This window comes from Telopea speciosissima, chromosome 1, assembly GCF_018873765.1.
Source record: "Telopea speciosissima isolate NSW1024214 ecotype Mountain lineage chromosome 1, Tspe_v1, whole genome shotgun sequence".
NCBI lineage: Eukaryota > Viridiplantae > Streptophyta > Magnoliopsida > Proteales > Proteaceae > Telopea > Telopea speciosissima.
The window spans coordinates 70,328,367-70,343,482 of record NC_057916.1 but is presented as its reverse complement, the minus strand read 5'-3'; the positions used below and the strand labels follow the sequence as shown (position 1 = coordinate 70,343,482).

Sequence of the window (15,116 nt, the reverse complement as noted above, 5' to 3'; positions counted from 1 at the left end):
CATGTGGGGGGTGTAATTCACAAAAAAGAAGTATCAATTATGAAGATTCTACCTCGCCTCTTTCCTTCAATAGGCTATCTCCAAGATGAATAATTACAAGCTCATCACCTTTTGTTGCATTTGCGGTTATAATGGCCAAATTCTCTTCCCAGTCATCTAGCATACTGTTGGATCCACTCTGCTGTCCATTTGAAAAATTTATGAACTCAGTGAAGCAAAGATATTCCAAACGAAGTTCGAAATTTATAGTACACAAGATAGACATGAGAGACTGTTCAAAATGTAAAAACTCAGTTTTCAGCATACTACAAACTGCAGCAGCATGAGGTTTCCGTTCATTTACGGTCTGTACAATTGTTACATATTGCCAAGGATGGAGTTAAATTCCAGCCATTATTTTTTACATTTCAACCTAGCATAACCAGAAAAATGTTGCAAAACCTAATGTCTGAAGAAAATATTTAAATTGACATATCACCAGCGATCTATTGAGATGTATTAACAAACCTGGGGTGTGCCATTACTAGTTCCACTGTTTGTTGAAAACACATCGGCCGGTTGCCCTGCAATTAATAGGCATAAAGTCCGTAAAGGTGACCCTGCTATTAATTGGCGATGGGCCATTTGCTTCACAGTATCAACATAAAACTGCATTGATTCAAAAGGAGACAAGAACATCAGCTGCAGTTAAATATCCAGTTTGATACTCTTCTCCACATGCAAACATTTGGAAAACTCAAAGGCCTATTTCTTCAGTAACAACATGGTAACTTCATTCCAAACATCTTCAATGCTGGAAAGCAGAAGGTTAAATCCATCATATGAACCTGATCGCCTAGTTGTGCGGCAAGAACGAGCGCGGGTCCCCACAACTGACCTTCTTGTGCACATTGAAGAGCCTCTTTTGTTCTACCAGAGACAAGAAGGTTTTGTACCTCAACAGCGGTAGCCTACAAACAAAAATGGCATTTATATGACAAATTGAAGGCATTATTGTCAGTAAATAATAGATGCTTAAGAGTTGTGACAAACCCGAATCTGTCCTTCAGACGGCAAGTTTTGCAAGCAGTGAGTAAGGGCACCATAATGACTTGATTGAGGACCATTCCTTTTAGCAGATGCAAAAAGCTTAGCTACTGCTGCTTCTGGACGGTCAGTTTCCTATTAAAAAGTGAGAAATCCAAATGAAGGCCAAAGTTCGTAATTCTATATCTGGAAGATCTTGATGAATAGGGTTACCAGGGGAAATATACTCAAAAGTGACAGAATAAATAAATAAACCACAAACTGGTTTAGCAATGCAACTTTGAGAGAGAACTGAAGGTTTTACGGATGACTCCCAATTCCGGTTTATTGGGTAACTGGAACAAGAGATTGTAGCATAACCCACCGGAAGATAAAATCGTAATGTCAGTTCCCCCATATGATGCTGAAGGTTTTAAGACGAGACTCTATGAACTCGGTCTTTTTTTGTTTTTCTATCTCAGATCGATCACAAGATTAATTGTATTACTAAGTGAGTAAAGATGCATAAAGTGGAAGATTCCATAGCAACAAAAGAAATCTAGACATGAGAATAAACAACATAATACAATCTAGATATTTTCTCATAAAATTGTACTCCAATTCAGAGTTCTTAAGGCAACAGAAACAAAAAGCTTAGACGAGACACCAAGAGCTCCTAGTACTTAAGGTGAAAGGCACAAGGCAAGCTGATGCGAATCCAGGGTTCGAAAACCTGGCTCGGATCGCTTGTGGGGCCTACCCAAATTAAGAAACAACTCAAATGTCAAGAATAATGGCAATTCTGTAATTTCATGTAAAATAAACCCTCAAGAGTAAGGTAATATAATATGGGACCAATCTTATTCTTCTTATCGAAGACTCAGTACCCACGGTAGATGAGGTTGGATTTCAAGAGATGGAACTCTCTCAAATCAGATCTGCTTGAACTGAAACTTCAGAGACTGATTCACATCTACTAATCCCCTTAAATGTGATCGTTAGCTGGACCCAGAACCAAGGATTAGAAAACGTAATGATGCAGGTTTATCACCAAATTGTGCTTCTTTCCCTAGAAATAAGTCTAGGGTTGGGTTATAGACATGTTGGGCCTTTGGCCCCATGGGTTTTCTATGTAATAGGCCACTTTTATGGGCCTAAAGTTGGGGTGCATAAGTTGCATACGGGATTAGCCTATACTTGGTTTATTTTAGGGCACAATTGCAAGATCAACTGAACACCTTACGCCAAGGGAACATGACAGTGGCTGAATACATGCAAAAATTTGACTCACTCTCTTCTCATACTGGCATTAAGGAGAACGAGATTCAGGTATTGTCACGTTTCTGTTTGGGATTGAGGTATGATATCAACGAGGCCATCGGTGTGGCAGATGTGTTCAATGTTAGGGACTGTTTTGAGAAAGCTCTTAAGGCTGAAGAGCTATTGGCACCACCAGATAAACGGCTTGGTCCTGTTGACAACACCAATAATTTTCCAGCACCCAAACCTTTTCCTACTGGCTCTTTTACTGCTGGACCGTCACGTCCAGCAGCTCCTCCAAAAGTTGACAACAAGGGTAAAGCCCTTATGGTTAATACTGACAAAGTCCGCTGCTTCCACTACCAAGACAGTGGGCACTATGCCAAGGACTGCCCTCATCGTAGATAGCCTATTGCTGTTGCTGAAAAGGAAGATCAAGCTGAAGATGATGGAGGACTGCATCCTTATCCCATGGATGCTAGAAACCATGGTTCAAAATCTCGCGATATATCGCCGATATTTCGGTATATTTCAGACATCTCAACACTGCCGAGACGAGATGACCATACGAAATGAAAAAAGTCCAAATTTCAGTATATTTCGTGAAATTTCGTCGCAATTTCGTGAAATTTCGGTATATTACTAAAACAATGTGGGTTTAACTATTTATACATCAAGGTCCGACCGTATACGGTCAATCAAGGGTGCAAACCCAAAACACCACTTTGAGTTCATTTTTTTGCAATATGAAGGTTTAAATGTGTTTATTTAGCTTAAATAAGGGTGTACATGAAGTATCAGGCTTTAATATGGCCAAAAACCCACTGAGATGGACTGCCGAAATATGACAAAAAAAATATCATATTTCAGCGAAATTTCAGTATATTTCGGATATTTCGGAAATCTCGACCTGCCCGAAATGGCGAGACGAGACGAGATCTTGAACTATACTGGAGACTATGAAGCTGGATATTATGACAACATGCTTGATGAAGAAGTCACCTATGTGGTTCATGTGGTTACTAAAGAGGTGGTTGAGAGCAATCCATAGGAAATCATTGGCCATGAAGATGTTGTTCTTGAAGAGGTCCAGTTTGCGCCTCAAGTATTAGATGAAAAGGTTACTACTGTTGAAGACTCTATGAACAAGACATACACAATTGATATTGATTCAGAGGTCGAGCACATAGAATTTGTTATGTCACTATGGTTCTTTGAAGAGAAAGCTCCATGCCTTGAAGACTACATCCCTAAAGTCTACAAGCAACCAGAAATCTGCCTGGGAATGGTCAAAGATGCTGTGCACATGTTGTTTCCCCCTCATCACTACAAAATTCGAGGACGAATTTTTTCAAGCTGGGGAGAGCTGATGCAGGTTTATTACCAAATTGGGCTTCTTTCCCTAGAAATAAGTCTAGGGTTGGGTTATAGACATATTGGGCCTTTGCTCCCAAGGATTTTCTATGTAATAGGCCACTTTTATGGGTCTAAAGTTGGGGTACATAAGTTGCATACGGGATTAGCCCTATACTTAGTTTATTTTCATGTTTTAGTGTTTTGAAATTGAACCGGTCGAACCATTGGTCCAGTTTAAGTGATTTTCGAATATTCTTTTAGGATAGAATCTTCTTAAGTTTTATTTTAGGGTCCAAACCTCTACACAAATTTTAGAGAGGGAGTGTTGTGTATTTAGATTCAGCTAAGGATTAGGGATTTCCTATTCCTAAGCTGCATAGGAATTTAGGTCTTTGGCCATTATAAATAAAGGCAAACCGTAGGGCTCCTTTTTACCTCACTGTTTTATGAAATTTCACTCTTGCAAGCTGCTGCAACTGTTCTTCTATTGAAGATTTGCTTTGTGTGTGATCAAAGCTGGTGGAATCGGTGTGTGATCCAATCGACACGTTGCGGTGTGAAGCCCGAGTGGTTCGTCCCAAGTTTTCCTTCAAGTTTTCTGTCCAAGCTTCAATTTTTATTCAAGCTACTGCCATTACTAGCTGCTGCCGATTACTCCCTGCTACTGCAAGTAAGTGTGACAGCATCCCTATCCCCCTTTGTTTTCTTCAAATTCCCATAACCTAAATCACACACAGACCAATCCACCCATCCATTACTGCCCAAATTTGGTTCAAGTGCTCCTCTGTCCAACTGGTACACTCGATCTCCTTTGCAGCCCTAACCTAACATCCAAACCCTAATTTCCATCTCTCCCTTCAAAACCCAAAACCTCCATTAACCTGTCCAGCATCATCCAGCCATCATCAGAACCTAAAACCTTGGCCGAGTGACCCTCTCTACACTTGGAGAACTCAATCTGAAGCCCTTACCCTAATTCCCCCTCTAAACCCTAGATCCCCTCACTTCACTCTTTTCAAAAACCCGAAACCCTAACTTGCTGCCATTCTAATTTTCACACTTCCACTTAACCATCATTGGACCTTCACTGATAGACTCCCTTACACCTGCCTAGCATAACCAACCCTTCAAACCCTAACCCTAATTTTGACCTAATTCTATATTTTACACCAATCGGACTGCCTGTTCATAGCAGATCCTGTAGTACTGGTTCCTAGTGGGTCTACTACCTACCTAGGACTACATTAAGTAATTACTTCTGCAACAGGTTCAGGCGGTAGAACATAAACAGGGTGAGGCTTTGTGTTGATATCTTACAGCCCACATGAGTTTTAGCCACCAGATTGTATGGGTAGTGACGCCCAATGGAGATGATCTTATGCCCTAAATATGAGGCGGAAAGAAGAGGAGAAGAAGAAGAAGCACGACCTATTATGTACCACTCCAGCAACATAACCAAAACCCCAATTCATATTCAAATCTGAAACTTGCATAGGTTACAACCTTGTATTTAAAGAAAGAAATAAAGACTCCTAAGTAAGACTGATAACTGAAAAAAATTCATAAATAAAACTCTAAACAGACTTGAAACCAGCTACATGCTATCTTTAATTCAACCCTATCTACAACTCTATCAATAGCAATAAAAGGAGATTATAAATAACTCAAACTCCTAATCGACCCAGTTTCAGATAAACCCAACTAATAAAACATTAATATCCTACTAAACAAGAACAAGGCTGGAACCCGGTTCATCTTGGTTTAGGTTCTCAAACGGGTTCGGCCCAGCCCATGGAACAGCTACTGTATCACAAGCTCACACCAGACTGAAGTGAAACACAATCATTAGAGTAATATATAACAAAAATTAAAAAACTAAAAAATCATCCTCCCCCTGTTATACATATTTCTAGGGGATAAAGTTTCCCTTCACCCAAAGAATTGAAGGTCATCACCCCCTATTATACGAAGTACACCAAGCCACTAGAGTCCCATCTAACCGCAATAAAGACAGGGAATCTCTTCACAGGGGGTGAAGAGAAACTCAGTCCATTTCTGGGCTTCCATGAATTTTTTAAGATAAACAAGGAGGAATCAAATTACCAATGCATTCAATCAACACAAATATCATACAAAAAACCAAGTCAACTCAGGTAACAAGTACCCATAACATAAATATCATGGAACAACGAGTATTTCCCCCTCTTCCAATGAGAGAAATGAAAAAACTAAATATTATTTATTTGAATAAACTATTCAAAGTTTCATACCAGCTTCATCCAATCCAAGCAGATTTACAAGATCTCAAATCTTTTCCATGACTTCACAACTTGGTAGAACAATATATTTACACCCTACGCACATATTAAAGCATGAAAGCTGTTTTCCTCACATAAGTAGAAATTATAGCAGAAGAGATGGAAAATGCACTCATTGTTACATGCCTAAAGAAATAAGAATATAATTTGAGGAATAAAAACTTTAAAAATCTCCACTGAAGAAGCTAAAGAACAATTGGATGGCCTAATGTTACACCATGCTGTGGAGTCTTCAGGAGATCAGAAGAGGAAGATATTTCTATGTGCAGAGGTGGACAAAAACTAAGACAGGTTTTGCAGTCCCAACTGTTGACTATTTTCTCTATTGGAAGGAAGCAAAGTTTCTAGGAAGCATATTTCAGGTGCAAGAAGTGTTCATAGGATCCTCAAGAAGGGATTTGGGATGGGGGCATGGAAGAACTCAGTCGAAACCTGCACGGTTTCGCAGCCTACCGAGGCAAGATGTGGGTAGACTTTAAATTCGACCTGATTTCGCATGGTTTCGACCCTGTTTCAGCCACATTTCGGTAATTTCGCAAGTTTTGACCTGAACACCAATATAAATTCACTTACCCCCACTTACCCCCATCGAAACTTGAGGAAACCTAGCTCGAAACAAAGACAATAACTTATTTATGCCAAATATCATTTAAGTAAATGTTTTTTCATTTACATAAGATATTATTCATAAATAAGCAAATACCCCTATTTGAATCCAATAAAAATAGTTTAAAAAAAAAAAAAATCAAATTCTAAAGGGATAAAAAGTCAACCCCCCAGTTCAAGAATAAAAACTGGATTTTTGGCAGTAGGTGCAATTTTCAACTTTTAAATACTGGGTTTTTTCCTCAAATCTAAAAATTCCATAAATCTTAATATGATAAAACATTGCTAAAAACCAAAAGAGCGATAAAATATTCATTTGTCTTGATATCTAAAAATTTATTTCCATTTAAAACGATTTTAAACAGCATTCGCGCACACCAAATTAAGTTTGACCGAAACATAACTCCTTCAATATAAATCAGATTTAAACAATCTTGGATTTGTTGGAAAGCTTTCAACCAAATCAAAGATTGCTTAAATCTGATTTATATTGAAGGAGTTATGTTCCGGTCAAACCTTATTCGATACCATGTCCAAGAACAATATACACTATCTAACTTGGGGCAAAACCACAAGTATTATTTTGAGTGTTCTCTATGTGAAACTAATGCATGGATTGGGTTCAAAATGTCAAAAATAAGTAGCACAACAAGAATCAAGGAAAAAAAACCAAGTTTTTGGCCTTGAAACCAAGGTTTTGAGTTAGCATGGAGAAAGTACTAGGCTTCGACCGAGACATGGTCAAAACATGGGAAATCTCGGTTTCTGCTGGTCGAACCAGTGTCGGCACTGAATTCTTGATCCTTGGAAGGGGGAGGCAGTTTAAGTATAAGTCACATTGGTGGAGGGCTGGTTAGGAGAAGAGAGGAAGCTGGGAAAATCAGAGTTGCAGGGGAGAGAGGAGAAATAGCATAAGAAGAGAGCGCGGGGGGGGAGGAGAAGAGTGCACACACAGCCACACTGGCTTCAAACCATAACTCAACTATTTCATTCTATTCAATCTGCATTCTAATTGCACAATTACATAGTATAAATAAAAGGAACCAAAGGTCCAAAACACTCCTATGGCAACTCTAAAACTAAAATAGAACTCGACTCTATCTTGGACTTTAGAATAAATCCTAACTCTAACTCTACGATGACTCAGCAATAAAAAGAAATTATGAAATAAATCAAACTCCTAATGGACCCACTTACCAAATAGACCATAAAGTAAAATATCCTCTGAACCGTTCATCTATACCCAATTGGGTTTGGTCAGTCTACTATTGAAAAAGCTGACCTCAAGTTTTGTAGAACAGAAGAATTAAAAGCACACAAGCAGGGCTATAGGTTCCATGTCTCATGGAAGAAAATCAAAATATGAAGCTTTGGGGGTGCATCCATGGCTGGAAAATCATGGGGAAGTATGAACTCATGACGTGGAATAGCTTTCACTGCACTGGAGTCCGTTGTAACCTGATCCACAATCTTCTTGTCTTCCATTGCCAGTATTTGCTGTTCTGGTTTAAGCTGTATCACTGGTGCTGCCTCTTTTGGCCTGGAACAAACATCATCAACTAACCCATGAAGAATAAATGTATGGGGCACGCGAAAAGGATGTGGAGTGCACAAGTTTTTGTCACGATCGACAATCCCTTTTCGTGCTTCTAACCACTCTCGACCCAATTTAATAATGCTCTAAGGAGAATCAAACACTGCACAATATGCACCGTCACAATAATAAGAAACAGAGAATTCAACGAATACATAATCCTCGGAGTGAATAATGATCTGGTCATTCTTGGATAACATCTCTACCACAGACTGAGAGACGAAATTGTCGTCCTGCCCTTCATCAATAAACAACATAGCAAGTTTTTCATTGGGCAATCAAACTCTAAACTTGAACACAAAGGAATCCATCGGTACAGACCCAAACAACTAAGAAGGAGACTCAAATCAAGGAGTTATTGGACTTATGATATCAGTGGTGGAATTGTAATAAAAGGAAGCACAATTGGATGGTTTTCGTAATATTAAAGTTAAACTAGGAAGCACAAGTGGATTGCAACGCATGGGGGAATGGCAAACTTGGAAGCACAAAAAAATTAAGAATTTAATGGAATAAAAGGTTGGAGCAGGGGGCACTATGGGAAACAGGAGGAAAAAACAAATGTAAGGTTGGAAAGTGAGACGTTAAAAGGGTGGGGGTAATTCTGGAAAAATAAAGAAAACAAATAGACAACACTTAAGGGCAGGGTAATATAGAGAGAAAAAAAGGATTTTAACAAATGAACTTATCATGGAAGAGGGGCAGATCGCAGACGACTTCGACTGGGAGTCTCCTGCGTCTGGAAAACTGAAACAGTAGGAACCTCGACTTGGAGTTGGAGCCTACCGAACCAGAGAGGAGACTGCAGGAGAAGTGCTGCGATGCGAGGGAGCCGACCAAGGACAGATGACTCACAGCTGGGAGCTTCAAACCAGGTATGTAATTTTTTTTCCTTTTTCTGCTTCGATTCTCTGCTTCTCTTCTCCTTTTTTTTTCTTTTTCTTTTTTTTTTTTTTTCTGGTTCTCTTCTTCGCTTCTTGCTTCCTTCTTCTTCTTCTTCTTCTTCTTCTTCTTTTTCTGGCGGAACACGAGGGCAAGGGTTTCAGTGGAAGCGGAGGGGGTTTGGGGTGGCGGAAGGTAAGGAAGGGTTTGCGGTAGGGTTTTTTTTTTTTTTTTTTTTTGGGTGTGGGAACGAAGGGAGGTTGCTGTGGGAAGATGGGAACTGCTGTAATGGTAGAACAGCAATGGGAAAAAATAGAAAAAGGAGAAGAGATGGGGTTATTGTTACCGTAGAACAGTAATGGGAAAGGAAGCTTGGGAAGAAGGAGAAAGAGAAGAGAGCACGGAACTAAAACTCGTGAGATCTCCTGAGATCTCGACGAATATCTCGCTATTTTGAGAGCTCGAGACGAGATCTCAGGCGATACCCAATATTACCCCATCTCGGTGAGATCTCGAGTCGAATCGAGAACTCGACCCTAAATCAAGCATATTAGTTCCAAAATCTGGCGATATCTCGTGGTTTTGGTCATCTAGGTGGGAAATCTTGGTATACAAACACCAATTTATGCAAACCTTGGTATACAGACACTTATTTATGCCACAAACCAGGACAAATACTTATTTATGCCTAATATCATTTAAGTAAATGAAATTGTTACTTGAGATATTATTCATAAATAAGCAAATACCTCCTATTTGAATCCAATAAAAATAGTTAAAAAATAAAATTCCAAAAAGGATAAAAAAAAAAAAGTCAACCCCCCCCCCCCCGGGTTCAAGAACAAAAACAGGATTTTCGGCGGTAGGTGCAATTTTTCAACTTTCTAATGTTGGGGTTTTTCTCCAATCTAAAAATTCCTTTAATCTTAATACAATAAAACATTGCTAAAAATCAAAAGTGAAAACAAAGTTTTCCAACAGATCCAAGGTTGCTTTAAATCTGATTTATATTGAAAAAGTTATGTACCGGTCAAACTTAAATTGGTGTGCACGAATGCTGTTTAAAATCGTTCTAAATGAAAATTATTTTTGGGCATCCAAACAAATGAATATTTTACCGCACTTTTGGTTTTTAGCAATGTTTTACCATATTAAGATTTATGGAATTTTTAGATTTGAGAAAAACCCCAGCATTAGAAAGTTGCAAATTGCCCCTACCGCCGAAAATCCAGTTTTTGTTCCTGAACTGGGGTGTTGACTTTTTATCCTTTTGGAATTTGATTTTTAAACTATTTTTATTGGATTCAAATAGGGGGGATTTGCTTATTTATGAATAATATCTTAAGTAAATGTTCATTTCCTTAAATGATATTAAGCATAAATAAGTGTCAGTCCTGGTTTCTGGAATAAGTGTCTGTCCTAGTTTCCCACTAACTGAAACTCCTATTTGGACTTTGATTTTTCAAAATTTGATAGTGTCATTGTGTTTAAAGGGCCCAAAATAGGTTGTATACCAACTTTCATGGCCAAACTAGGTCTAAAACCCACCGAAACCAGCCATCGAGTTGAAACAAAAAAATACCCCAGCTCGCGCCGAGATCTCGACCCAACTCGCTATTTGGCCAGGTCGAAACTTGTTCTCGAGACGAGTTTTAGTTCCTTGGATGAGAGAGATTGAAAGGGAAGGAGATAGATCCTTCGGCTCTAATACCAAATTGGAGGGCCGGTTCGGAGAAGAGAGGAAGCTGGGAAAATCAGAGTTGTAGGGGAGAGAGGAGAAATAGCATAAGGAGAAGGGGGGGGGGGAGAAGAGTGCACGCACAGCCACACTGGTTTCAAACCATAACTCAACTATTTCATTCTATTCAATCTGCGTTCTAATTGCACGATTACATGGTATAAATAAAAGGAACCAAAGGTCCAAAACCCTCCTTTGGTAACTCTAAAACTAAAATAGAGCTTGACTCTATCTTGGACTTTAGAAATAAAATCCTAACTCTAACTCTACCACGACTCAGCAATAAAAAGAGAGTATGAAATAAATCAAACTCCTAATGGACCCACTTACAAAATAGACCATAAAGTAAAATATCCTACTGAACTAAAACTCAAACGGACCCGGTTCATCTTCGTCTGGATACCCAATTGGGTTTAGGTAGTGTATTTGCATCACACATGCATCATAAGCGGGCAACAAGGTTTTCCATGTAAGGGGAGGAGACGTAGATGGATCTTTTTCCCTTTTTGATCAGTAAATTTTGGGATAAGTAATCAGGGACCGTAGGCATTCTCAATTAAAGGTTGCTTGTTTGGTCAGTTTGTGTTTAAGTATTGGTGCAAGAAGCTGCTTGCAGTTTATAGCTATTTTGCTTCTAACCTTAGCTTCACCCTTGCTTCCTTAATCATTCTTTGCACATCAGATGTCTATTGTATGAGAATTGAGTTTCTTCACTAGTTAATCCAGTGATCATCAAGCAATATTTGAGAATTTTGCAATGGGGGTGATTTCGACCCCTGTTGAAACCAAAACAATTCCCCAAATTTAGCCAATATCGACCCTTGGTGATCAAAATATTTTGCCAAATTTTGCCAATATTGACCCTTGGCGAAAAAAATATTTTGCCAAAATTTTCCAATTATGGGAAGTCCCCCCCCCCACCACCTTCCAAAGGCCTTATTTGGCTGGCAAGGAAAATGAATATGCAGTTATTCTTTGATTGAACTACAATAATTTTTCTTTCATGTTCCTTTTGTCTACAGTTGTTCGGTTCAGTCTTCTTTTTCACAAACGTTGAGCTTTCAATTTCATTGGGTGTACAAAACCCTTTTGACTTTTTTTTTTGTTTGGGGGAGGGGGGGTATTAGGCTTATTCATGTATTTTTCTTTTTAAGAAGAACATCCATACCAACTGTTTAAATTAAGGATACGATATTTGTTAAATTGATTTTTAGAGTACCTCTTTTATTAATGAGTTGTTAGTAGTTAGTAGTTAGTAGACTCAGTACTATCTGTAAAACCAATAAACAGAGATTATGAAAGTCTTATATAGATAAACAATAACAAATTGATTTGTAACAAGAAATTTGTTGACTAATCATGCATTAATAATATGGAGCACCATTTTTGCGTATTCATTATATTTGTCACACCTAATACAACAAACAAATACTGAAAAATAGATACTATAATAAACAATAAATACCACACCAAAGCAAGCTGCACATGGAAGGCCAAATCAGTACAAACATAAGCTTTCAACAACACAGAGTCTTAAACAACATCTGAAATGAACTGCAAATAGTTATATAGAAAAAATAAATAAATTCATTATAAAATAAGAAGATAATTCGAAAGTTTATGGCATATAACTTAGCAATCATGAATGAAGACACCAAGATAACCTTGACTGAAAACAAAGTGGTCAGGCATGCTACGAGGGTTTAATACCTTCAGGGCTGGATCGGAGCCAAAAGGAGATCGCAGTTTCCCATAATGCTGACAAGCAATTTTCAACAATGAGAGAAGCAACCTCAAAAGTTCACCTTTTCTATAGTCCATGTTGGGTGATTCACAGTATGCAATCCTTTCATCAATCCATTTGTTTAATTCTTTGCTTCCAGCGTTCCCACCAACCAAAGGGCCAGGAAAGGATTGCTGGCACAAGGTACGAAAGTAATCACAAGCAACAACCCCAATGGTAGCAGCATTAATTTTCTCCATGACAACTTCGCTCAGATTAAGTAAAGAAACAGAGCCTCCTATAGAGTCCTTCACAAAAATAAACATAAATTTGAGATGGTTAATAGCCACAATACTTCTAGCAAAGATAACTTACATATTGGAACTGTAGCAGTTTAATCGCTCAGGACCTAACCTGGCTTCCAAATGCTGAGTTGGTAGAGTAAGGACTGCATTCTTTCATGACTATAAGTTTTCCACCAAACCCAAAAGTAACTAGAGCATGTGGGGGGCGTCCTGCCGATGACCTCCCCTCATGGGGAGTGTAAGAATGCTGTGTGGTCATCTGAAATGGCTGCTCGGTAAAATTTGATTGCTGACTGCCATAGTAATCATTTGAGAAATGCACCTTTTGGCTTTGCTCCATCTTTTTTTGACTAATCTGATGAGAGGAGTTCTCAGAAGGAACAAAGCTACGAAATCCAACCACCCCATCACTGCCATAATTACTGTGACTTGTTTGGTCATATAAAGGAATTGAACCAACAGATTTAACACCCATTGAATGATCAGAATAATTATTTACAAGACCAGGAGAACTGTAGAAGCCTCCTGTTTGTGGATTTTCAGTAAAACTAGCCACATTCTTACTCTTAGCAACAGCATCAGGCTGCCATGCACTCGTAGTTTGTTGACTGTAGTAATTTGGGGGCCCAGACCAATCCTGAACTTGGTCATTACCATGCATGACTTGTGATCCAAAATTTTTAACTTGGCCATAATCCCCATATAGGTTTTGGTCTTTTTCAGGGGGGAAACTGCCACTATCTGTTCCCGTTGACTGAACAGATTGGGTATAAGAATCCAAGAGGCGCCATTCTTGGGCAATTGTATCATAGTACCAACCAGGGTACTGAGGATCAAATACCATATGAGGGGGATACTCAGTGCTCCCTTGTGAGAGCTGATTCCAGTTAGAGACAGTACCAGTTGTACAACCCTCAGCCATGGTTCCTGCAACAGACTGTGCTGCCTGCTGCAGATAGGAAACCTCTGATCTATGGTCTGAAACAACACCATCACCACCACCTGTTGCCTGGATCTTGTTTTCAAAACCAACTTGGTTATTCAGAGTTGCATCATAACCATCCACCTGATGCCACTCCCCAGTACTAGGGTCGTACTTCCATCCAGGATAAAGGTTTTCCCAGTACTGGCTATCATACAAATCCTGCCCACTGGTAGTTTGTTCCGTGGCATTGCCATATGTTACACCTTCTTGATACTGCACAGGGTTAAAATATGTCAAATCTGGGGCTGCGCTTTCTGCAGCGGTAGATGTGACCTTCGAATCAGTGGTTGGATTATTGTCCAGTTTCTGAAATGGATCTCCTGAATTATCTCCCACCTCGGTAAAGAAGTCTGAGTATGACCCGAACCCACTGCCACTTTGCTGAGTCGAACCAATGTGAAATGCAGTCCATTGAACCTGCTTCACACTTGCACCCCTAGATCCACTGCTCTTGCTAGTTGTGGAATCCGATGCAACATCTGCCCCCTCAACAACATCGTTGGTTGCAATCGCGCTGTCAAATGCAAATGAATCGGAGGATGAATGAGGAACGCCCTCCTTAGAAACTAATTTGTCCTTTTCAGGTGCATCTGAAGATGACGCAACTTCTGCACCCTCAACAACATTGTTGGTCTCAATCTCATTGTCAAAATCAAACGAATTGGAGGATGCAAGAGGAGCGCACTCCTTCAAAACCAAATTGTCCTTTTCAGGTGCATCTGCAGATGATGCAATAACATCTTCGGCATGCTTTTCCTCTTTGCCAGCAACCCCAGCTTCACTGCTGGAACCGTCCAAGGCAGTGCCTACCTCACCAATGCTCAAGTTTGAGAATGCGTTCACCTCATCAGAATCCTCACCTTCGGCCAAACCAGGTCCAGATTCTGTAACCGGAAACTCATCATCATCAACGAGCTTATCGAAGAAGTCCTCATCCGTCTGATCCTCCACCTGAAATAGAGGAGACGCCATCGAATACAACCTAACCTCTAAGCTTCCTCCTCAGAAACAGTCGAACAGACAAGCCTCGATCCCACTAAATAAACCAAGGTCACAGCAATTCAACCCACTAAGGCTTAAATTCCTTCCCCAGCCAGCTGCTATTGCAAAAATCCTCTCTTTCAAACGTTACCAGGCCCAAAATCCCCGTAACCAAGAATCCTATTCATCTAAAACGAAGGGATCTCCAATTACTCCCAAAAAAATTAGGGCTTTAACCCTGCTACATCAATCAGGATTCCCAAACCAAGCAGGATCTTCTTAGATCTGCCATCTCAACAAGCACAAATAAAATAAATAAATTAAAAATTGACAAACAAAAAATGCAAGTAGTGCATTACATTA

The 15,116-nt window shown here is 39.4% G+C and overlaps 1 protein-coding gene across 2 annotated transcripts in view; it reads right to left on the bottom strand.

Moving 5' to 3' along the window:
• Positions 1-14,881, bottom strand: part of LOC122661880 (protein transport protein SEC16A homolog) — a 47,257-nt gene extending 32,376 nt beyond the window's left edge. Inside the window, exons 1-6 of one of the 2 annotated variants that reach the window (XM_043857394.1) lie at positions 12,897-14,881; positions 12,470-12,790; positions 1,033-1,161; positions 828-950; positions 508-648; positions 53-181 (exon numbers count right to left, since the gene is read on the bottom strand). In XM_043857394.1, the coding sequence (XP_043713329.1) occupies positions 53-181; positions 508-648; positions 828-950; positions 1,033-1,161; positions 12,470-12,790; positions 12,897-14,744 (2,691 nt within the window). In that variant the 5' untranslated portion in view covers positions 14,745-14,881. The remainder of the gene's footprint in view (positions 1-52; positions 182-507; positions 649-827; positions 951-1,032; positions 1,162-12,469; positions 12,791-12,896) is intronic. The other variant, XM_043857402.1, reaches the window with a different exon arrangement.
• Between the last annotated feature and the right edge of the window lie 235 nt (positions 14,882-15,116).